This window comes from Panulirus ornatus, chromosome 68, assembly GCF_036320965.1.
Source record: "Panulirus ornatus isolate Po-2019 chromosome 68, ASM3632096v1, whole genome shotgun sequence".
Lineage (NCBI taxonomy): Eukaryota > Metazoa > Arthropoda > Malacostraca > Decapoda > Palinuridae > Panulirus > Panulirus ornatus.
The window spans coordinates 3,195,786-3,222,069 of NC_092291.1; the positions used below are offsets into that span (position 1 = coordinate 3,195,786).

General features: G+C 43.4%; 1 protein-coding gene across 3 annotated transcripts in view; it reads left to right on the forward strand.

Annotated features, from left to right (window-relative positions):
* Positions 1-245: 245 nt before the first annotated feature.
* wnd (Mitogen-activated protein kinase kinase kinase 13 wallenda) overlaps positions 246-26,284 on the forward strand; it is a 436,263-nt gene continuing 410,224 nt past the window's right edge. The window contains exon 1 of one of the 3 annotated variants that reach the window (XM_071659723.1): positions 246-610. In XM_071659723.1, coding sequence (XP_071515824.1) covers positions 594-610 — 17 coding nt within the window. In that variant the 5' untranslated portion in view covers positions 246-593. The remainder of the gene's footprint in view (positions 611-26,284) is intronic. The other 2 variants (XM_071659719.1, XM_071659722.1) reach the window with 2 other exon arrangements.

The following is a 26,284-nucleotide window of genomic DNA, read 5'->3' on the forward strand; positions in this document are numbered from 1 at the left end:
CCCACAGACAGTGATTCGAGGATGTTGCTGAAATTGCGTAATAGTTTGATTTCCTGGTTTAAATGTTAGGGTAGTGTCGTCCGACATGTCTAATATGCTTTTTTTTTTTTTTGAAAAATGCGATAATAAATGCACTGAAAATAAAGAAAAAGTGAAGGGAGAAAAAAAAATGAATGACAGACCGATATTAAACGTTGGCAACTGATAGCGTGAAGGAAGCAAGCGTAGCTCAGGGTGGCCACACACTACCTGTTCAGTTTTGTTGATATGTGTGGATGGATCGTTCCATGACACTAGTGTGGCGAGTCTGTGAGTTACCCTGTGATATTGTGTGGCTGTTAATCGCGTCAGTGTATGTTAAGAGTGAAGGAAGCAGCGAATCTGTGAATAATGTGACAGATCAGTCAAGTACACATCAGGGATCGATCTTTATGGTTTGTGTTGAATTTATTTGACGGGATCAAATTAATGCCAACCTAGGAGTAGCAGAGGTCCGGCTGAGTTAGCTTTAACATTAAAGCTAACAAGAGCTACCAGGACCACGCACGCACACACGGACAAGCACCTGGACCACGCACGAACGGAAGACCATCATGTCGGATATTGATGCGTAAGTTCAACTTTTTTTTTTTTTCATGTAGACAAATGTCGCATCTGAATAAACTATGATACAACTCCATCACCAAAACATATTTCTATTAGCTTTTTTTTTTATAACAAAGGCACCAGTCAGAAACAAAAGGCTTCATCAAGACCAAGCCTTAGATGAAAAAAGTTGAATATTCTGATTCCAGTGCCAAGTTAACTATATGCGTGAGAGATATCAAAAGTGGAAGGAATCATTTTGATTCCTTTTTGATTGACTTATTTTTTGCTCTCTTAAGTTAATAATTTTCTGTCTTAAAAATCAGTTGTTTGTATACATCATCTGGGACGGGGGAAGGTAAGTCCCAGCAGAAATGTCCCTTTTGGTGTGGTAGGTTTGTCTACGGGGATATACGCTATCTTACACCTTCGTCAGACCAGCTTTGATATATATATATATATATAATATATATATATATATATATATATATATATATATATATATATATATATATATGAAAGAGAAATGTTACCTTTGGCGACTCTCGTGTCTTTATCAAAGGACTTCTCCCAAGAATCCATCTTTTCTCCGCTACTGAAAATAGCACAACCTTGGAGCTGCAGGAGCTCATGGAAAAGGGCCCGTGGTATAACTCCTGCATCCTTTCTACAGAGATTCTGGAACAAATCGTAAAAAGATAAATATTTAAGTGTTAAAGGGCATGGGACCGAATCTTTAGATAGGAACTACGGGTATTTTATTACTTTTTTTACTTTACGAACATTGATTCCAAGATCATCGTTAATACAAAGTATATCAGTGGATTCTTCAAGTCTGTAGGACTCTATTGGACCTACATTTATCACCCTATAGAATGACAGATTGCGTTATGATAAGGTAGATTAGATTTGAGTTATTTTTTTTTCGCAAAATTATGAAAAGGAAGAAGGACAATATTAACGCAAGAAACTTACTCTAATCTTCCTCAGCCTAATGTAACCTGATGATCATTAAACTGGCCACAGCTGGTGGTGACTTAGAGTTCTACTAACGGAAAGAAATCCATTGTTACGGTTTTCTTTGATGCTGAGGCTGGCAACCGCCACGCCTGTACAGTAGACACTCACCTCATCCGTAGCCTCCCAGATATATACAGAATTCATATTTTAAGCAGTTTTTAAAATCTCTGGATTTAGTTTTATTTATTCTCAGTACTTATTGTAAATGAATGAATAAATAGACAAATAAGTAAATATATGATTGGAAAGATTTAGTGTTTTTGCAATTAAACATGTCTTATTTATCAATGTCTAGTGTTCGGGCATATTTTTCTTGTAGCATTTGGCACCATAGCATGCATGGGTTGACGTGATGGATGTCGTAACATCACGTTAAGGCTGTCATTGTTGCAATCATAAGATGTGCAAGAGGAAGCCAGGCTAGGCTTCTCTGATGACTTCTGTATGAGGGAGGAAGAGATTGAGGGAGGGTGTACGCGGCCAGTGCGTCCAAGGTCCCACAACTACACCTGCCATCTGACGGCGGCTCTCCCGGCACACTCCCCTGTCGGCATGGCAACGCGCGCCCTTCTGTTTGCTTCGCCCCGAGGATGCTTGCTTGCTTGCTTGCTTGCTTTCGTATTCTATTGTTAAATGTTACTACAAAGCGGCAGTGAAATACATGTACCTGCCGAGATAGAATTACTCTTTTGGTTGGCCGATATGAAACAATGGTTTCCTATTGTTTCAAAAAGGTCTCTATTTTTCGAGGGTTGTAATACTTTTTTATTTTTCATCAGATAAGAGGATGAGAATAATTTTCTTATTTCATTCAATACAATACATTACGTCGTTTTGATCTTTGGTCTCATGAACTTTACTTTGCTCCGATGTTTGTCTTCAGGGACCTAGCGTACTGGCTTCTCTTCTGAATCTCATTTCGCCTTTATTCCTGCTGGGAATCATTGTAAATCTTTTATTCGTAGTCAAACACATTTTCATGATAAGATTGTACTGTTGTGACCTTCAGCTGAAGTAGTTCTGATATTTAAAAGTATCTTCAACTTTTGTAACTCTACATTTCATCCTGTTTCGTCCCATAATTCTCCTTCGCATGATTCCATATCTAGTCCTCCATCCCCACATTTTCTACTATGCCATCCCCTGTACTTTCCTCAAGCAGGGTCTCCCGGGATTTTTCCCGATTACAGGTGAACATGGTGCATGGACCGGCTGGCATACCATCTCATGTTATAAATATGTGTGCCCTTGAACAAGCTCCGGTCCTTTGCTTGCTTGTTTCGCCTCGTCTTGAGCCCATCCCTAAGAAAGACCGTTCTAATCCTTTTTAGATATTACCCCATCGCTCTCAATTCTATTATTGTCAGAATCCTTGATAATCCCCACATCTCTCACTTTCTTCAGCACTTAGAAGCTCATTACCTTCTCTTGGATCACCAATACGTCTTGCGGTGCAAGGTCTGCTGGTGATCTCTCGTATGTGACTCACCTTTGCTCTCCTTCTTTAAGAGAGTTTGGTGAACCTGTTTACCGTGTCCCTCGACAATTCCAAGGCATTGGGAAGGATGTGGCACTAGTCTGTACTTACTGAACCTTCTTCCTCTGGCTTTCCTGTTTCACTTTCTTCTCTGATGCATAGTTTTCCTAGTCAGTCCATCGCTTTAGTTGTTGAGAGAGCGACTTTTCTCACTCGCCTTGTTAAGAACGGTGTTCCTAAAGGTTTTATTATGCCTCCTATTCTCTTTTACTTTATTTTCTCTCCTTCCTAACTGGTAGTTCTTCATCCTTTGACCTTATCCATTCTTTACGCCGAAGATTCCATTTTACACACTTCAACTCCCTATCTCTCCCTCCCCTCTTCTCAAACCGATATTCGTTTCTTGTTCTCGCACTAAACATGTTTCTTCTTAACCCATGAACGTCTCTAAGTGTATTTTTACTTAGATCGAGCAAAATTTCCAGGTGTAAACATACGGGCTAAAGTTTCCCGCCACAGTTTAGCAATTCAGTTCTGTGTAGGGTTTGGTTGGACTGGGGGAGGGGGAGCTTATGGGTGTCGAAACCTTCACAGAACAATTATGCTCAGTTACCCGCCTGACATGAGAGAGGCAGGTATTTATGCAGAGTGTGTAGATACTGCTGTCATATTTCTACCCGAGCAGTCAGCGTTCCCAGCAACCACGCAAAATGTCCAGGTTCGAATCCTTGCTGTTGATGGGTATTATGTGTCCCATGAAAAGTGCGCGTTCATATGCATTGTATATATATATATATATATATATATATTATCCCTGGGGATAGGGGAGAACGAATACTTCCCACGTATTCCCTGCGTGTCGTAGAAGGCGACTAAAAGGGGAGGGAGCGGGGGGCTGGAAATCCTCCCCTCTCGTTTTTTTTTTTTTTTTTTTTTTTAATTTTCCAAAAGAAGAACAGAGAAGGGGGCCAGGTGATAATATTCCCTCAAAGGCCCAGTCCTCTGTTCTTAACGCTACCTCGCTAACGCGGGAAATGGCGAATAGTATGAAAGAAAGAAAAAGATATATATATATATATATATATATATATATATATATATATATATATATATATATATATATATATATATATATATATATATAATGTTACAGATGCAATATACCTTAAGTGCCGTACAAATCCTATAGAATATATGAAAACGTAAAAACAAATGATAATCGTTCCATCGGTACAAAATGTAAACAAAATGAATATTGAAAAATGTTTGGTGGCAACACTAATCTGTAATACTTGTCAGGCAGTTCGTAAATATTGTGGGGCAGTAGCTTGCCTGTGGATATTGTGGGGCAGTAGGTTGTCCGTGGATATTGTGGGGCAGTAGGTTGTCCGTGGATATTGTGGGGCAGTAGGTTCGTGGATATTGTGGGGTAGTATGTTGTCCGTGGATATTGTAGGGCAGTAGCTTGTCCGTGGATATTGTGGGGCAGTAGGTTGTCCGTGGATATTGTGGGGCAGTAGGTTGTCCGTGGATATTGTGGGGCAGTAGGTTGTCCGTGGATATTGTGGGGCAGTAGGTTGTCCATGGATATTGTGGGGCAGTAGCTTGTCCGTGGATATTGTGGGGTAGTATGTTGATCGTGGATATTGTGGGGCAGTAGGTTGCCTGTGGATATTGTGGGGCAGTAGGTTGTCCGTGGATATTGTGGGGCAGTAGGTTCGTGGATATTGTGGGGCAGTAGGTTGTCCGTGGATATTGTGGGGTAGTATGTTGTTCGTGGATATTGTGGGGCACTAGGTTGCCTGTGGATATTGTGGGGCAGTAGGTTGTCCGTGGATATTGTGGGGTAGTATGTTGTTCGTGGATATTGTGGGGCAGTAGGTTCGTGGATATTGTGGGGCAGTCGGTTGTTCGTGGATATTGTGGGATAGTATGTTGTTCGTGGATATTGTGGGGTAGGTTGTTCGTGGATATTGTGGGGCAGTAGGTTGTCCGTGGATATTGTGGGGCAGTAGGTTGTCCGTGGATATTGTGGGGCAGTAGGTTGTCCGTGGATATTGTGGGGCAGTATGCTGTTCGTGGATATTGTGGGGTAGTATGTTGTTCGTGGATATTGTGGGGCAGTAGGTTGTCTGTGGATATTGTGGGGCAGTAGGTTGTCCGTGGATATTGTGGGGTAGTATGTTGTTCGTGGATATTGTGGGGCAGTAGGTTGTCCGTGGATATTGTGGGGCAGTAGGTTGTCCGTGGATATTGTGGGGCAGTAGGTTGTCCGTGGCTATTGTGGGGCAGTAGGTTGTCCGTGGATATTGTGGGGCAGTAGGTTGTCCGTGGATATTGTGGGGCAGTAGGTTGTCCGTGGATATTGTGGGGCAGTAGGTTGTCCGTGGATATTGTGGGGCAGTAGGTTGTCCGTGGATATTGTGGGGCAGTAGGTTGTCCGTGGATATTGTGGGGCAGTAGGTTGTTCGTGGATATTGTGGGGTAGTATGTTGTTCGTGGATATTGTGGGGCAGTAGGTTCGTGGATATTGTGGGGTAGTATGTTGTTCGTGGATATTGTGGGGCAGTAGGTTCGTGGATATTGTGGGGTAGTATGTTGTTCGTGGATATTGTGGGGCAGTAGGTTGTCCGTGGATATTGTGGGGCAGTAGGTCCGTGGATATTGTGGGGCAGTAGCTTGTCCGTGGATATTGTGGGGTAGTATGTTGTTCGTGGATATTGTGGGGCAGTAGGTTCGTGGATACTGTGGGGCAGTAGGTTCGTGGATATTGTGGGATAGTATGTTGTTCGTGGATATTGTGGGGCAGTAGGTTGTCCGTGGATATTGTGGGGCAGTAGGTTGTCCGTGGATATTGTGGGGCAGTAGGTTGTCCGTGGATATTGTGGGGCAGTAGGTTGTCCGTGGATATTGTGGGGCAGTAGGTTGTCCGTGGATATTGTGGGGCAGTAGGTTGTCCGTGGATATTGTGGGGTAGTATGTTGTTCGTGGATATTGTGGGGCAGTAGGTTGTCCGTGGATATTGTGGGGCAGTAGGTTGTCCGTGGATATTGTGGGGCAGTAGGTTGTCCGTGGATATTGTGGGGCAGTAGGTTGTCCGTGGATATTGTGGGGCAGTAGGTTGTCCGTGGATATTGTGGGGCAGTAGGTTGTTCGTGGATATTGTGGGGCAGTAGGTTGTCCGTGGATATTGTGGGGCAGTAGGTTGTCCGTGGATATTGTGGGGTAGTATGTTGTTCGTGGATATTGTGGGGCAGTAGGTCCGTGGATATTGTGGGGCAGTAGGTTGTCCGTGGATATTGTGGGGTAGTATGTTGTTCGTGGATATTGTGGGGCAGTAGGTCCGTGGATATTGTGGGGCAGTAGGTTGTCCGTGGATATTGTGGGGTAGTATGTTGTTCGTGGATATTGTGGGGCAGTAGGTTCGTGGATATTGTGGGGTAGTATGTTGTTCGTGGATATTGTGGGGCAGTAGGTTGTCCGTGGATATTGTGGGGCTGTAGGTTGTCCGTGGATATTGTGGGGCAGTAGGTTGTCCGTAGATAATGTGGGGCAGTAGGTTGTCCGTGGATATTGTGGGGCAGTAGCTTGTCCGCGGATATTGTGGGGTAGTATGTTGTTCGTGGATATTGTGGGGCAGTAGGTCCGTGGATATTGTGGGGCAGTAGGTTGTCCGTGGATATTGTGGGGCAGTAGGTTGTCCGTAGATATTGTGGGGCAGTAGGTTGTCCGTGGATATTGTGGGGCAGTAGGTTGTCCGTGGATATTGTGGGGCAGTAGGTTGTCCGTGGATATTGTGGGGCAGTAGGCTGTCCGTGGATATTGTGGGGCAGTAGCTTGTCCGTGGATATTGTGGGGTAGTATGTTGTTCGTGGATATTGTGGGGCAGTAGCTTGTCCGTGGATATTGTAGGGTAGTATGTTGTTCGTGGATATTTGGGGCAGTAGGTTCGTGGATATTGTAGGGCAGTAGGTTGTCCGTGGATATTGTGGGGCAGTAGGTTGTCCGTGGATATTGTGGGGCAGTAGCTTGTCCGTGGATATTGTGGGGTAGTATGTTGTTCGTGGATATTGTGGGGCAGTAGGTTGTCCGTGGATATTGTGGGGTAGTATGTTGTCCGTGGATATTGTGGGGCAGTAGGTTGTCCGTGGATATTGTGGGGCAGTAGGTTGTTCGTGGATATTGTTGGGCAGTAGGTTGTCCGTGGATATTGTGGGGCAGTATGTTGTTCGTGGATATTGTGGGGCAGTAGGTTGTCCGTGGATATTGTGGGGTAGTATGTTGTCCGTGGATATTGTGGGGCAGTAGGTTGTCCGTGGATATTGTGGGGCAGTATGTTGTTCGTGGATATTGTGGGGCAGTAGGTTGTCCGTGGATATTGTGGGGCAGTATGTTGTTCGTGGATATTGTGGGGCAGTAGGTTGTCCGTGGATATTGTGGGGTAGTATGTTGTCCGTGGATATTGTGGGGCAGTAGGTTGTCCGTGGATATTGTGGGGCAGTAGGTTGTCCGTGGATATTGTGGGGCAGTAGGTTGTCCGTGGCTATTGTGGGGCAGTAGGTTGTCCGTGGAAATTGTGGGGCAGTAGGTTGTCCGTGGATATTGTGGGGCAGTAGGTTGTCCGTGGATATTGTGGGGCAGTAGGTTGTCCGTGGATATTGTGGGGCAGTAGGTTGTCCGTGGATATTGTGGGGCAGTAGGTTGTCCGTGGATAACACATGGTTAAAGTCACGTTCAGTGTTCGTTGTGTAAAATGGATAAGAAAACATAAAAATGATCTGGAGAGGAAATCATTGATGTGGAGGTGAGACGTGCGCCAGACCCCGGCAAGGTGAAGCAATAATCTCACTGAATTCAACAATACACAAACGCAATTTCTGTCTTTATCTTCGTCTGAATCTTACTCGCTCTCTCCCATTGAATTTCAAAATGCTACAGTTCAGCCCAGCAGTAACTTGAACATGCAGGAGAAAGCTGTATTCCTCCCTCTATCCCGGAAATCCCACCTGATCAACATCACAAAATCTGCTTCCCAGAAGCTGGGGACGTTGTTCAAGCGTCACACCTGCAGGAGTCTTATCTACCTAGTATGGAGTACTGTTCACACATATCAAAGATGTGTGAACCTCTACAAATCTTCACCTTCGCCTCCACAAGACAGTGATCAGACATCCCACCAGCTGCCCCTCTCATAATGTCCGTTGACCACCTCTCCTTCTCACATACGTATACTTGTGTATATCCCTCTTTTCAAAGCAGGTATTCCCATTCACTAGTCTTTTTTCAGCAGACTAATCCACAAGCTCTTCACCACATACATTCCCAACACTGATTACCCCATGTACACCAGTTATACCCTCAACCGCCACATTAGTCACTTTCGCAATTAAATCAACCTTCACTTATACCCGGTCTCATGTACCAAAACTGCTGACACACTCAGCTGCTCCCATAAAACATGCCTCTCATGATCTTTCTTCTCATACCCAGGTGCATAAGCACAAATAATCACCTATCTCTCTCCATCCACTTTCAGTTTTATCCACATCAATCTAGATTTTCCTTTCTTACACTCTGTCACGTACTCCCACAACTCCTGCTTCAGGAGTAGTGCGACTCCTTCCTTAGCTCTTGTCCTCTCACCAACGCCTGACTTTACTCCTAAGACGTTTCCAAAACATTCTTCTCCTTTACCCTTAAGCTTCGTTTCACTCAGAGCCAGAACATCCAGGTTTCTTTCCTGACACATACTACCAATTTCTCCTTTCTTCACATCTTGGTTACATCCACACACATTCAGACACCCCAATCTGAGCCTTCGAGAAGGATGATCGCTCCCCGCATGACTCCTGTTTCCTCTTTTTGAAACTGATGTACAAGAAGGGCAGTTTCCATCCTTCCACTACCGCCCCCTTTAGTCGCCTTCTACGACACGTGGGGAACACGGAAATAGAATTCTTTCTCCCCTACCTCAGGGATAACCTATATATATATATATATATATATATATATATATATATATATATATATATATATATATATATATATATATATATATATATATATATATTTTTTTTTTTTTTTTTTTTTTTTTACCTCGTCGCTGTCTCCCGCGGTTGCGAGGTAGCGCAAGGAAACAGACGAAAGAAATGGCCCAACCCCCCCCATACACATGTACATACACACGTCCACACACGCAAATATACATACCTACACAGCTTTCCATGGTTTACCCCGGACGCTTCACATGCCTTGATTCAATCCACTGACAGCACGTCAACCCCTGTATACCACATCGCTCCAATTCACTCTATTCCTTGCCCTCCTTTCACCCTCCTGCATGTTCAGGCCCCGATCACACAAAATCCTTTTCACTCCATCTTTCCACCTCCAATTTGGTCTCCCTCTTCTCCTCGTTCCCTCCACCTCCGACACATATATCCTCTTGGTCAATCTTTCCTCACTCATTCTCTCCATGTGCCCAAACCATTTCAAAACACCCTCTTCTGCTCTCTCAACCACGCTCTTTTTATTTCCACACATCTCTCTTACCCTTACGTTACTTACTCGATCAAACCACCTCACACCACACATTGTCCTCAAACATCTCATTTCCAGCACATCCATCCTCCTGCGCACAACTCTATCCATAGCCCACGCCTCGCAACCACACAACATTGTTGGAACCACTATTCCTTCAAACATACCCATTTTTGCTTTCCGAGATAATGTTCTCGACTTCCACACATTTTTCAAGGCTCCCAAAATTTTCGCCCCCTCCCCCACCCTATGATCCACTTCCGCTTCCATGGTTCCATCCGCTGACAGATCCACTCCCAGATATCTAAAACACTGATGTGAGAAGGAGATGGAATGAGTATTTTGAAGGTTTGTTGAATGTGTCTGATGACAGAGTGGCAGATATAGGGTGTTTGGGTCGAGGTGGTGTGCAAAGTGAGAGGGTTAGGGAAAATGATTTGGTAAACAGAGAAGAGGTAGTAAAAGCTTTGCGGAAGATATATATATATATATATATATATATATATATATATATATATATATATATATATATATATATATATATATATATATATATATATCCCTGGGGATAGGGGAGAAAGAATACTTCCCACGTATTCCCTGCGTGTCGTAGAGGGCGACTTACTAAATGGGAAGGGAGCGGGGGGGCTGGAAAACCTCCCCTCTCTTTTTTTCTTTTTAATTTTCCAAAAGAAGGAATAGAGAAGCGGGCAGGTGAGGATATTCCCTCAAAGGCCCAGTCCTCTGTTCTTAACGCTACCTCGCTAATGCGGGAAATGGCGAATAGTATGAAAGAAAGAAAATATATATATATATATATATATATATATATATATATATATATATATATATATATATATATATATATATATATATATATATATATATATATATTTTCTTTCTTTCATACTTGCCTCGCTGGTGCGGGGGACGGCGACGGGGCAAAGTGAATAAATAGATAAATATATATAGGGGAGGAAGAATACTTCCCACGTATTCCCTGCATGTCGTAGAAGGCGACTAAAAGGGAAGGGAGCGGGGGGCTGGAAATCCTCCCCTCTCATTTTTTTTTTAAATTTTCCAAAAGAAGGAACAGAGAAGGGGGCCATATGAGGATATTCCCTCAAAGGCCCAGTCCTCTGTTCTTAACGCTACCTCGCTAATGCGGGAAATGGCGAATAGTATGAAAAAAAAAAAAAAATATATATATATATATATATGTATATATATATATATATATATATATATATATATATATATATATATATATATATATATATATATATATATATATATATATATTTATTTATTTAATTTGCTTTGTCGCTGTCTCCCGCGTTAGCGAGGTAGCGCAAGGAAACAGACGAAAGAATGGCCCAACCCACCCACACACACGTGTATATACATACATGTCCACGCAAGCAAATATACATACCTATACATCTCAACGTATACATATATATACACACACAGACATACATATATACACATGTACATAATTCATACTGTCTGCCTTTATTCATTCCCTTCGCCACCCCGCCACACATGAAATAACAACCCCCTCCCCCTTTATGTGCGCGAGGTAGCGCTAGGAAGACAACAAAGGCCACATTCGTTCATACTCAGTCTCTAGCTGTCATGTAACAATGCACCGAAACCACAGCTCCCTTTCCACAGAACTTTCCTTGGTTTACCCCAGACGCTTCACATGCCTTGGTTCAATCCATTGACAGCACGTCGACCCCGGTATACCACATCGTTCCAATTCACTCTACTCCTTGCACGCCTTTCACCCTCCTTTATGTTCAGGCCCCGATCGCTCAAAATCTTTTTCACTCCATCTTTCCACCTCCAATTTGGTCTCCCACTTCTCCTTCCCTCCAACTCTGACACATATATCCTCCTGGTCAATCTTTCCTCACTCATTCTCTCCATGTGATCAAACCATTTCAAAACACCCTCTCCTGCTCTCTCAACCACACTCTTTTTATTACCACACATCTCTCTTACCCTTACATTACTTACTCGGTCAAACCACCTCACACCACATATCGTCCTCAAACATCTCATTTCCAGCACATCCACCCTCCTGGTCACAACTCTATCTATAGCCCACGCTTCGCAACCATATAACATTGTTGGAACGAGTACTTCAAACATACCCATTTTTGCTTTCCGAGATAATGTTCTTGCCTTCCACACATCCTTCAACGCTCCCAGAACTTTCGCCCCCTCCCCCACGCTATGATTCAATCCCACTTCCATGGTTCCATCCGCTGCCAAATCCACTCCCAGATATCTAAAACACTTCACTTCCTCCAGTTTTTCTCCATTCAAACATACCTCCCAATTGACTAATCCCTCAACCCTTCTGTACCTAATGACCTTGCTCTTATTCACATTTACTCTCAGCTTTTTTCTTTCACGCACTTTACCAAACTCAGTTACCAGTTTCTGCAGTTTCTCACACGAATCAGCCACCAGCGCTGTATCATCATCGAACAACAACTGACTCACTTCCCAGCTCTCTCATCCAAAACAGACTGCATACTTGTCCCTCTTTCCAAAACTCTTGCATTCATCTCCCTAACAACCCCATTCATAAACAAATTAAACAACCATGGAGACACACACACCCCTGCCGCAAACCTACATTTACTGAGAACCAATCACTTTCCTCTCTTCCTACACGTACACATGCCTTACATCGTCGATAAAAACTTTTCACTGCTTCTAACAACTTGCCTCCCACACCATATATTCTTAATACCTTCCACAGAGCACCTCTATCAACTCTATCATATGCCTTCTCCAGATCCATAAATGCTACATACAAATCCATTTGCTTTTCTAAGTATTTCTCACATACATTCTTCAAAGCAAACACCTGATCCACACATCCTCTACCACTTCTGAAACCACGCTGCTCTTCCCCAATCTAATGCTCTGTACATGCCTTCACCCTCTCAATCAATACCCTCCCATATAATTTACCAGGAATACTCAACAAACTTATACCTCTGTAATTTGAGCACTCACCTTTATCCCCTTTGCCTTTGTACAATGGCAATATGCAAGCATTCCACCAATCCTCAGGCACCTCACCATGAAACATACATACATACATTAAATAACCTTAACAACCAGTCAACAATACAGCCACCCCCTTTTTTAATAAATTCCACTGCAATACCATCCAAACCCTCCGCCTTGCTGACTTTCATCTTCCGCAAAGCTTTTACTACCTCTTCTTTGTTTACCAAATCATTCTCCCTAACCCTCTCACTTTGCACACCACCTCGACCAAAACACCCTATATCTGCCACTCTATCATCAAACACATTCAACAAACCTTCAAAATACTCACTCCATCTCCTCACATCACCACAACTTGTTATGACCTCCCCATTGGCCCCCTTCACTGAGTTCCCATTTGTTCCCTTGTCTTACGCACTTTATTTACCTCCTTCCAAAACGTCTTTTTATTCTCCCTAAACTTTAATGATACTCTCTCACCCCAACTCTCATTTGCCCTGTTTTTCACCTCTTGCACCTTTCTCTTGACCTCCTGCCTCTTTCTTTTATACATCTCCCAGTCATTTGTATTATTTCCCCTGCAAAATCGTCCAAATGCCTCTCTCTTCTCTTTCACTAATAATCTTACTTCTTCATCTCACCACTCACTATCCTTTCTAATCTGCCCACCTCCCACGCTTCTCATGCCACAAGCATCTTTTCGCAAGCCATAACTGCTTCCCTAAATACATCCCATTCCTCCCCCACTCCCCTGACGTCCTTTGTTCTCACCTTTTTCCATTCTGTACTCAGTCTCTCCTGGTACTTCCTCACACAAGTCTCCTTCTCAAGCTCACTTACTCTCACCACTCTCTTCACCCCAACATTCTCTCTTCTTTTCTGAAAACCTCTACAAATCTTCACGTTCGCCTCCACAAGATAATGATCAGACATCCCTCCAGTTACCTCTCAGCACATTAACATCCAAAAGTCTCTCTTTCACGCGCCTATCAATTAACACGTAATCCAATAGCGCTCTCTGGCCATCTCTCCTACTTGCATACGTATACTTATGGATATCTCTCTTTTTAAACCAGGTATTCCCAATCACCAGTTTTTTTTCAGCACATAAATCTACAAGCTCTTCACCATTTCCATTTAAACACTGAACACCCCATGTACACCAATTATTCCCTCAACTGCCACATTACTCACCTTTACATTCAAATCACCCATCACTATAACTCGGTCTCGTGCATCAAAACTACTAACACACTCACTCAGCTGCTCCCAAAACACTTGCCTCTCATGATCTTTCTTCTCATGCCCAGGTGCATATGCACCAATAATCACCCATCTCTCTCCATCCACCTTCAGTTTTACCCATATCAATCTAGAGTTAACTTTCTTACACTCTATCACACTCCCACCACTCCTGTTTCAGGAGTAGTGCTACTCCTTCCCTTGCTCTTGTCCTCCCACTTACCCCTGACTTTACTCCCAAGACATTCCCAAACCACTCTACCCCTTTACCCTTGAGCTTCGTTTCACTGAAAGCCAAAACCTCCAGGTTCCTTTCCTCAAACATACTACCTATCTCTCCTTTCTTCTCATCTTGGTTACATCCACACACATTTAGACACCCTAATCTGAGCCTTCGAGGAGGATGAGCACTCCCCGCGTGACTCCTTCTTCTGTTTCCACTTTTAGAAAGTTAAAATACATATTGACCCAGGGAGGTGCACCACCAGAGTGTACAGTACTGTCCCAGGGATGTGCACAACCAGAGTGTACAGTACTGACCCTGGTAGATGCACCACCAGAGTGTACAGTATTGGCCCAGGGAGATACGCCACCAGTGTACAGTATTGATCAGAGTGTACAGTACTAACCCAGGTAGGGACCACAGAGTGTACAGTACTGTTCCAGGATGTGTACTACCAGAGTGTACAGCACTGACCCTGGTAGATGCACCACCAGAGTATACAGTATTGACCCAGGGAAGTACACCACCAGAGTGTACAATATTGACCCAGGGAGGTACACCACCAGAGTGTACAGTATTGACCCAGGGAGGTACACCACCAGAGTGTACAGTATTGACCCAGGGAGGTACACCACCAGAGTGTACAGTATTGACCCAGGGAGGTACACCACCAGAGTGTACAGTATTGACCCAGGGAAGTACACCACCAGAGTGTACAGTATTGACCCAGGGAGGTACACCACCAGAGTGTACAGTATTGACCCAGGGAGGTACACCACTAGAGTGCACAGTATTGACCCAGGGAGGTACACCACTAGAGTGTACAGTATTGACCCAGGGAGGTACACCACCAGAGTGTACAGTATTGACCCAGGGAAGTACACCAACAGAGTGTACAGTATTGACCCAGGGAGGTACACCACCAGAGTGTACAGTATTGACCCAGGGAGGTACACCACTAGAGTGCACAGTATTGACCCAGGGAGGTACACCACCAGAGTGTACAGTATTGACCCAGGGAGGTATACCACCAGAGTGTACAGTATTGACCCAGGGAGGTATACCACCAGAGTGTACAGTATTGACCCAGGGAGGTACACCACCAGAGTGTACAGTATTGACCCAGGGAGGTACACCACCAGAGTGTACAGTATTGACCCAGGGAGGTACACCACCAGAGTGTACAGTATTGACCCAGGGAAGTACACCACCAGAGTGTACAGTATTGACCCAGGGAGGTACACCACCAGAGTGTACAGTATTGACCCAGGGAGGTACACCACCAGAGTGTACAGTATTGACCCAGGGAGGTACACCACCAGAGTGTACAGTATTGACCCAGGGAGTACACCACCAGAGTGTACAGTATTGACCCAGGGAAGTACACCACCAGAGTGTACAGTATTGACCCAGGGAGGTACACCACCAGAGTGTACAGTATTGACCCAGGGAAGTACACCACCAGAGTGTACAGTATTGACCCAGGGAGGTACACCACCAGAGTGTACAGTATTGACCCAGGGAGGTACACCACCAGAGTGTACAGTATTGACCCAGGGAGGTACACCACCAGAGTGTACAGTATTGACCCAGGGAAGTACACCACCAGAGTGTACAGTATTGACCCAGGGAGGTACACCACCAGAGTGTACAGTATTGACCCAGGGAAGTACACCACCAGAGTGTACAGTATTGACCCAGGGAAGTACACCACCAGAGTGTACAGTATTGACCCAGGGAGGTACACCACCAGAGTGTACAGTATTGACCCAGGGAGGTACACCACCAGAGTGTACAGTATTGACCCAGGGAGGTACACCACCAGAGTGTACAGTATTGACCCAGGGAGGTACACCACCAGAGTGTACAGTATTGACCCAGGGAGGTATACCACCAGAGTGTACAGTATTGACCCAGGGAGGTATACCACCAGAGTGTACAGTATTGACCCAGGGAGGTATACCACCAGAAGGTATACCAACGGTATAAGTAAACTCTATAGATTATCTTGTTGCGTATCCTCTACTGCTACTATACATTACACTACGAATATGAATATTAAGGATCATTATTAACAGGTTTGTCTAATATAGCGCCAGAGCTTTCGTTTATATGATCACGTTACTCACCATTATCACTAACGTACCAATGTCTTTGTTTATGAAACGATTGACACAATTATCCCTTGTTGGCAGAACACAACAACATCCCAGAGAGACGGTCAGGGGCGGCCATGTTCCCTGGGTCAGCTAGCGAGGGATGTTTCCCAGTGAGACTGGTGCACATGTTTCCCACTGAGACTGGTGCACAGGTTTTCCAGTGAGACTGGTGCACATGTTTCCCACTGAGACTGGTGCACAGGTTTCCCAGTGAGACTGGTGCACAGGTTTCCCAGTGAGACTGGTGCACATGTTTCCCACTGAGACTGGTGCACAGGTTTTCCAGTGAGACTGGTGCACATGTTTCCCACTGAGACTGGTGCACAGGTTTTCCAGTTTAGCTGATAGCGGATATTTCTTAGTTCCCTGGCGGTGGATGTTTCTCCACTTCCGCTGGTGTCGAAGGTTTTCCATTCCGGCTGACTGCAGATATGTCACAGCTTGGCTGACGATGGATGTTTCCCAGTTTGGCTGACAGTAGATGTTTCCTACGCCAGCTAACAGTAGATGTTTACAGCTTGTTGTGACACACGTTTCCCAGTCCGTCTGGTAGCAGAAGTTTACTTGAACTTTTATTGGTTGATGTTTTCCTGTCTGTCTGCGTTTTTTCCCAGTACAACTGGTTTGAATATATACCTTTACAGCTGAAGCTCATGTTTCATAATACGGCTGGTGCACGTGTTTCCCAGTACGGCTGGTGCACGTGTTTCCCAGTGCGGCTGGTGCACGTGTTTCCCAGTGCGGCTGGTGTACGTATTTCCCAGTGCGGCTGGTGCACGTGTTTCCCAGTGCGGCTGGCGCACGTGTTTCCCAGTACGGCTGGTGTACGTATTTCCCAGTACGGCTGGCGCACGTGTTTCCCAGTACGACTGGTGCACGTGTTTCCCAGTGTGGCTGGTGCACGCGTTTCCCAGTGCGGCTGGCGCATGTGTTTCCCAGTACGGCTGGTGCACGTGTTTCCCAGTACGGCTGGTGCACGTGTTTCCCAGTGTGGCTGGTGCACGTGTTTCCCAGTGCGGCTGGCGCATGTTTCCCAGTACGGCTGGTGCACGTGTTTCCCAGTACGGCTGGTGCACGTGTTTCCCAGTGTGGCTGGTGCACGTGTTTCCCAGTGCGGCTGGCGCATGTGTTTCCCAGTACGGCTGGTGCACGTGTTTCCCAGTACGGCTGGTGCACGTGTTTCCCAGTGTGGCTGGTGCACGTGTTTCCCAGTGCGGCTGGCGCATGTGTTTCCCAGTACGGCTGGTGCACGTGTTTCCCAGTGCGGCTGGTGCACGTGTTTCCCAGTACGGCTGGTGCACGTGCTTCCCAGTACGGCTGGTGCACGTGTTTCCCAGTGCCGCTGGCGCACGTGTTTCCGAGTGCGGCTGGCGCACGTGTTTCCCAGTGCGGCTGGTGCACGTGTTTCCCAGTAGTGGTGGGGACTGATGTGGGAGTAGGGCGCCACTTGCGTCCTGACCTCCACAGCCGCGCCTGCCGGAGGTGCCATGTCCCACGGACCGTCTCATTTGCGCGTCTCTGTTGTCTACCTTCTTTTTTTCCTTTCTTTGTATGACTAGCATTTGTGTGTCATTACTTATTTCTACCTTACGAGGAGGGATTGTACATGAATGGGGCCACATTTCGACCATTCTTTACTATCATACAACTACTTAGATTTACGTGTGCATTGTGCTTTACGTGGAAGAAGTGTGTGTACGTCTGGCTGTCACATATGTTTGTGTTTGAGTTCACGACATTGTGTGTTGAGTGTGTGTGTGTCCTCCCAGTTCTCCGGACACCATACCTCAGGTGTCCCACCCCCACACACTGGACACCATACCTCAGGTGTCCCACCCCCACACACTGGACACCATACCTCAGGTGTGCCACCCCCACACACAGGACACCATACCTCAGGTGTCCCACCCCCACACACAGGACACCATACCTCAGGTGTCCCACCCCCACACAGTGCACACCATACCTCAGGTGTCCCACCCCCACACACAGGACACCATACCTCAGGTGTCCCACCCCCACACACTGGACACCATACCTCAGGTGTCCCACCCCCACACACAGGACACCATACCTCAGGTGTCCCACCCCCACACACAGGACACCATACCTCAGGTGTCCCACCCCCACACAGTGCACACCATACCTCAGGTGTCCCACCCCCACACACAGGACACCATACCTCAGGTGTCCCACCCCCACACACTGGACACCATACCTCAGGTGTCCCACCCCCACACACAGGACACCATACCTCAGGTGTCCCACCCCCACACACAGGACACCATACCTCAGGTGTGCCACCCCCACACACAGGACACCATACCTCAGGTGTCCCACCCCCACACAGTGCACACCATACCTCAGGTGTCCCACCCCCACACACAGGACACCATACCTCAGGTGTCCCACCCCCACACACAGGACACCATACCTCAGGTGTCCCACCCCCACACACAGGACACCATACCTCAGGTGTCCCACCCCCACACACAGGACACCATACCTCAGGTGTGCCACCCCCACACACAGGACACCATACCTCAGGTGTCCCACCCCCACACACTGGACACCATACCTCAGGTGTCCCACCCCCACACACTGGACACCATACCTCAGGTGTCCCACCCCCACACACAGGACACCATACCTCAGGTGTCCCACCCCCACACACAGGACACCATACCTCAGGTGTCCCACCCCCACACACAGGACACCATACCTCAGGTGTCCCACCCCCACACACAGGACACCATACCTCAGGTGTGCCACCCCCACACACAGGACACCATACCTCAGGTGTCCCACCCCCACACACTGGACACCATACCTCAGGTGTCCCACCCCCACACACAGGACACCATACCTCAGGTGTGCCACCCCCACACACAGGACACCATACCTCAGGTGTGCCACCCCCACACACAGGACACCATACCTCAGGTGTCCCACCCCCACACACTGGACACCATACCTCAGGTGTGCCACCCCCACACACTGGACACCATACCTCAGGTGTCCCACCCCCACACACAGGACACCATACCTCAGGTGTCCCACCCCCACACACTGGACACCATACCTCAGGTGTCCCACCCCCACACACTGGACACCATACCTCAGGTGTCCCACCCCCACACACAGGACACCATACCTCAGGTGTCCCACCCCCACACACTGGACACCATACCTCAGGTGTGCCACCCCCACACACAGGACACCATACCTCAGGTGTCCCACCCCCACACACTGGACACCATACCTCCTGATGTGTCGTTATGAAGGAGTTGTATCGTGTGGTTGTTAAGTTGTGAAGGTAGTTGGGTCGTGAGGTAGGAAGGTGTTAGATCGTGTGGTTGTTAAATTGTGAAGATGTGAGGAAAGGTTATGAGTAATGGCTGTGAGGAAGAGAGATGGTTGAGTTATGAATTATGTTCAAATACCTTCATACATTCCTGAATTCTGAAGTTGGTTGGTAGTCAAGTTGTGATGATCAGGGATCGATAGGTTGTTGGGTTGTGAAATTCTTGGGTTGTACGGTTACTGGACCACCAAAATGTAAAAAGATATCTATTTTTCTCTGTTGAAATTCATTGTACAAAGTACTTGAAGCGTCTCCATCCTTCCACACACACACACACACACACACACACACACACACACACACACACACACACACACCGTCGGCCACGACCCAGGATGCTCGAGTGTTGAGGCCAGATCCAGGATGCTCAGGTCCCAGGATGGTAGAGTCCCCAGCACGGACCCAGGATGGTAGAGTCCCCAGCACGGACCCAGGATGGTAGAGTCCCCAGCACGGACCCAGGATGGTAGAGTCCCCAGCACGGACCCAGGATGGTAGAGTCCCCAGCACGGACCCAGGATGGTAGAGTCCCCAGCACGGACCCAGGATGGTAGAGTCCCCAGCACGGACCCAGGATGGTAGAGTCCCCAGCACGGACCCAGGATGGTAGAGTCCCCAGCACGGACCCAGGATGGTAGAGTCCCCAGCACGGACCCAGGATGGTAGAGTCCCCAGCACGGACCCAGGATGGTAGAGTCCCCAGCACGGACCCAGGATGGTAGAGTCCCCAGCACGGACCCAGGATGGTAGAGTCCCCAGCACGGACCCAGGATGGTAGAGTCCCCAGCACGGACCCAGGATGGTAGAGTCCCCAGCACGGACCTAGGATGGTAAAGTCCCCAGCACGGACCCAGGGTACGACCTACATGGACAGACCATGTCAGATATCGCCGTGTCCTTCAAAAATTGGTGAAGGTTGTGTGTTCCCGACCATGCCATCCTGCACAACTGTTGTGGCCACACTGGGTAGATGTGGTCTCGCACACATGACGTACATCACACTGGGTAGATGTGGTCTCGCACACATGACCTACATCACACTGGGTAGATGTGGTCTCGCACACATGACCTACATCACACTGGGTAGATGTGGTCTCGCACACATGACGTACATCACACTGGGTAGATGTGGTCTCGCACACATGACCTACATCACACTGGGTAGATGTGGTCTCGCACACATGACCTACATCACACTTGGTAGATGTGGTCTCGCACACATGATGTACATCACACTGGGTAGATGTGGTCTCGCACACATGACGTACATCACACTGGGTAGATGTGGTCTCGCACACATGACGTACATCACAATGGGTAGATGTGGTCTCGCACACATGACCTACATCACACTGGGTAGATGTGGTCTCGCACACATGACCTACATCACACTGGGTAGATGTGGTCTCGCACACATGACGTACATCACACTGGGTAGATGTGGTCTCGCACACATGACGTACATCACACTGGGTAGATGTGGTCTCGCACACATGACGTACATCACACTGGGTAGATGTGGTCTCGCACACATGACGTACATCACACTGGGTAGATGTGGTCTCGCACACATGACGTACATCACACTGGGTAGATGTGGTCTCGCACACATGACGTACATCACACTGGGTAGATGTGGTCTCGCACACATGACGTACATCACACTGGGTAGATGTGGTCTCGCACACATGACGTACATCACATGGGGAGATGTGGTCTCGCACACATGACGTACACACATGCCTGCAGTGCGACACAGGATTAAGAATTCACACTTAAAGGATTTTGAGCATCATCTGTGTATATTAATTATCTGAAATGAACGATTTTTTGTTGTTATTCTTTTCTATATTTGCTTCTCGCTTAATATACAATATTTGGAAACAATATGTATTCATGCGTTAACTTTGGTAATCTATATTCGTGAAATCTTCACCCTAATATCACATGAAATCGGGATTACTTCACATAGTTTTGCCCGAAACACCAGAGCATCACACAGGCAGCTCCTCACTCCCAAGTAGGGTGGGAAACACCTGAGCATCACACGGGCAGCTCCTCACTCCCAAGTAGGGTGGGAAACACCAGAGCATCACACAGGCAGCTCCTCACTCCCAAGTAGGGTGGGAAACACCTGAGCATCACACAGGCAGCTCCTCACTCCCAAGTAGGGTGGGAAACACCTGAGCATCACACAGGCAGCTCCTCACTCCCAAGTAGGGTGGGAAACACCAGAGCATCACACAGGCAGCTCCTCACTCCCAAGTAGGGTGGGAAACACCAGAGCATCACACAGGCAGCTCCTCACTCCCAAGTAGGGTGGGAAACACCAGAGCATCACACAGGCAGCTCCTCACTCCCAAGTAGGGTGGGAAACACCTGAGCATCACACAGGCAGCTCCTCACTCCCAAGTAGGGTGGGAAACACCTGAGCATCACACAGGCAGCTCCTCACTCCCAAGTAGGGTGGGAAACACCAGAGCATCACACAGGCAGCTCCTCACTCCCAAGTAGGGTGGGAAACACCAGAGCATCACACAGGCAGCTCCTCACTCCCAAGTAGGGTGGGAAACACCAGAGCATCACACGGGCAGCTCCTCACTCCCAAGTAGGGTGGGAAACACCAGAGCATCACACAGGCAGCTCCTCACTCCCAAGTAGGGTGGGAAACACCAGAGCATCACACAGGCAGCTCCTCACTCCCAAGTAGGGTGGGAAACACCAGAGCATCACACGGGCAGCTCCTCACTCCCAAGTAGGGTGGGAAACACCAGAGCATCACACAGGCAGCTCCTCACTCCCAAGTAGGGTGGGAAACACCAGAGCATCACACAGGCAGCTCCTCACTCCCAAGTAGGGTGGGAAACACCAGAGCATCACACAGGCAGCTCCTCACTCCCAAGTAGGGTGGGAAACACCTGAGCATCACACAGGCAGCTCCTCACTCCCAAGTAGGGTGGGAAACACCAGAGCATCACACAGGCAGCTCCTCACTCCCAAGTAGGGTGGGAAACACCAGAGCATCACACAGGCAGCTCCTCACTCCCAAGTAGGGTGGGAAACACCAGAGCATCACACAGGCAGCTCCTCACTCCCAAGTAGGGTGGGAAACGCTCGTATGGAGTCGTGACGTCACAACTGCGGATTCCGTCTAGCCAGCCGAGCGCAGCAGCGCCGCCCGCCCGCCCGCCCGCTCGCCCGCCCGCCCGCCCGTCCGCCCGCCCGCCCGCTCGCTCGCCCGCCCGCCCGCTGACCTGAAATATAATCACTAGACGTGAGGGCCAGTGGTGGCACCAGTGGTGGCTGGCAGCCATGGCTCAACACAACCAACCTTCACTTACCAAGTGTTGTCAGTTGTAAGTCTGGTGTACAACCATGTAGGTTGGATGGCTGGGTATTGATGTGTCATAATGATAATAACTATGAAATAATAATATTAGTAATAATGATAATATTAATAATGATGATAATAGTAATGATAATAATGATAATGATAATGATAATAATGATAATGACGATATTAATAATGATGATAATAGTAATGATAATAACTATGAAATAATAATATTAGTAATAATGATAATATTAATAATGATGATAATAGTAATGATAATAATGATAATGATAATGATAATAATGATAATGACGATATTAATAATGATGATAATAGTAATGATAATAACTATGAAATAATAATATTAGTAATAATGATAATATTAATAATGATGATAATAGTAATGATAATAATGATAATCATAATGATAATAATGATAATGACGATATTAATAATGATGATAATAGTAATGATAATAACTATGAAATAATAATATTAGTAATAATGATAATATTAATAATGATGATAATAGTAACGATAATAATGATAATGATAATGATAATAATGATAATGACGATATTAATAATGATGATAATAGTAATGATAATAACTATGAAATAATAATATTAGTAATAATGATAATATTAATAATGATGATAATAGTAATGATAATAATGATAATGATAATGATAATAATGATAATGACGATATTAATAATGATGATAATAGTAATGATAATAACTATGAAATAATAATATTAGTAATAATGATAATATTAATAATGATGATAATAGTAATGATAATAATGATAATGATAATGATAATAATGATAATGACGATATTAATAATGATGATAATAGTAATGATAATAACTATGAAATAATAATATTAGTAATAATGATAATATTAATAATGATGATAATAGTAATGATAATAATGATAATCATAATGATAATAATGATAATGACGATATTAATAATGATGATAATAGTAATGATAATAACTATGAAATAATAATATTAGTAATAATGATAATATTAATAATGATGATAATAGTAATGATAATAATGATAATGATAATGATAATAATGAAAGTGATACTATTAGTAATAATGATAATGATAATATTAATAATGATGATAATAGTAATGATAATAATGATAATGATAATGATAATAATGATAATAATGATAGTGATACTATTAGTAATAATGATAATGATAATATTAATAATGATGATAATAGTAATGATAATAATGATAATGATAATGATAATAATGATAATAATGATAGTGATACTATTAGTAATAATGATAATGATAATATTAATAATGATGATAATAGTAATGATAATAATAATAATGATAATGATAATGATAATAATGATAATAGGAATGATAATAACTATGAAATGATAATAATAGTAATAATGATAATGATAATATTAATAATGATGATAATAGTAATGATAATAATTATGAAATGATAATAATAGAAATAATGATGATATTAATAATGATGATAATAATGATAATGATAATGATAATAATGATAATAATGAAAGTGATACTATTAGTAATAATGATAATGATAATATTAATAATGATGATAATAGTAATGATAATAATGATAATGATAATGATAATAATGATAATAATGATAATAGGAATGATAATAACTATGAAATGATAATAATAGTAATAATGATAATGATAATATTAATAATGATGATAATAGTAATGATAATAATTATGAAATGATAATAATAGAAATAATGATGATATTAATAATGATGATAATAATGATAATGATAATGATAATAATGATAATAATGAAAGTGATACTATTAGTAATAATGATAATGATAATATTAATAATGATGATAATAGTAATGATAATAATGATAATGATAATGATAATAATGATAATGATAATGAAAGTGATACTATTAGTAATAATGATGATGATAATATTAATAATGATGATAATAGTAATGATAATAATGATAATGATAATAATAATGATAATGAAAGTGATACTATTAGTAATAATGATAATGATAATATTAATAATGATGATAATAGTAATGATAATAATGATAATGATAATGATAATAATGATGATAATGAAAGTGATACTATTAGTAATAATGATAATGATAATATTAATAATAATGATAATAGTAATGATAATAATGATAATGATAATGATAATAATGATAATAATGATAATAGGAATGATAATAACTATGAAATGATAATAATAGTAATAATGATAATGATAGTATTAATAATGATGATAATAGTAATGATAATAATTATGAAATGATAATAATAGTAATAATGATAATGATAATATTAATAATGATGATAATAGTAATGATAATGATGATAATGATAATGATAATAATGATAATAATGATAGTGATACTATTAGTAATAATGATAATGATAATATTAATAATGATGATAATAGTAATGATAATAATGATAATGATAATGATAATAATGATAATAATGATAATAGGAATGATAATAACTATGAAATGATAATAATAGTAATAATGATAATGATAATATTAATAATGATGATAATAGTAATGATAATAATGATAATGATAATGATAATAATGATAATAATGAAAGTGATACTATTAGTAATAATGATAATGATAATATTAATAATGATAATAGTAATGATAATAATGATAATGATAATGATAATGATAATAATGATGATAATGAAAGTGATACTATTAGTAATAATGATAATGATAATATTAATAATGATGATAATAGTAATGATAATACTGATAATGATAATGATAATAATGATGATAATGAAAGTGATACTATAGTAATAATGATAATGATAATATTAATAATGATGATAATAGTAATGATAATAATGATAATGATAATGATAATAATGATAATAATGATAATAGTAATGATAATAACTATGAAATGATAATAATAGTAATAATGATAATGATAATATTAATAATGATGATAATAGTAATGATAATAATTATGAAATGATAATAATAGTAATAATGATAATGATAATATTAATAATAATGATAATAGGAATGATAATAACTATGAAATGATAATAATAGTAATAATGATAATGATAATATTAATAATGATGGTAATAGTAATGATAATAATTATGAAATGATAATAATAGTAATAATGATAATGATAATATTAATAATGATGATAATAGTAATGATAATGATGATAATGATAAAGATAATAATGATAATAATGATAGTGATACTATTAGTAATAATGATAAT